Source organism: Dendrobium catenatum, unplaced genomic scaffold, assembly GCF_001605985.2.
Source record: "Dendrobium catenatum unplaced genomic scaffold, ASM160598v2 original_scaffold_7160, whole genome shotgun sequence".
NCBI classification, from domain to species: domain Eukaryota; kingdom Viridiplantae; phylum Streptophyta; class Magnoliopsida; order Asparagales; family Orchidaceae; genus Dendrobium; species Dendrobium catenatum.
Window position 1 is genome coordinate 1 of NW_021325621.1, and position 397 is coordinate 397.

Here is a 397-nt window from a genome sequence, read left to right on the forward strand (position 1 = left end):
TTTTGAAAGTGAGCTTCTCAGATGTTGGCTTCTCAAAATAGACTTCAACGACGGAGAGCCATAGCAATAGCTCCTTGGTCTTCACGCCGGTCATCTTCTTCAGCTTATACTTCTCCACGAAGGCCGTCACCTCTGGCGCATAAGACACCGCCCTCTTTATCTGCTTGAAGACATGATCATTCTTCTTCTTCTGTATCAACCATATGAAGCCAGCCTCACGGTTATAGCCAAACTCCTCTATGTCTTCCAATGGGAAGAGACCTTTTGGGAGGCAGAGCTCCTCCAGCAACTCGATGGACTTCTTCTTGCAAAGCTCATCTCCTTTGTAAATCTCAGCACCTTCACGGTAGTTGTCGATGATCTGAGATGCCATTCCTTGAAGAAGAAAGAGTAGTTT

At 46.1% G+C, this 397-nt stretch overlaps 1 protein-coding gene across 1 annotated transcript; it reads right to left on the minus strand.

The window, feature by feature from the left end:
• Nucleotides 1–4: 4 nt before the first annotated feature.
• On the minus strand, nt 5–391 carry LOC114578388 (the record flags this gene model as incomplete). Its single annotated transcript, XM_028691544.1, has 1 exon — nt 5–391. A coding segment is annotated over exon 1 (369 nt), but the record flags the coding sequence as incomplete, so codon positions are not given.
• Nucleotides 392–397: the final 6 nt, after the last annotated feature.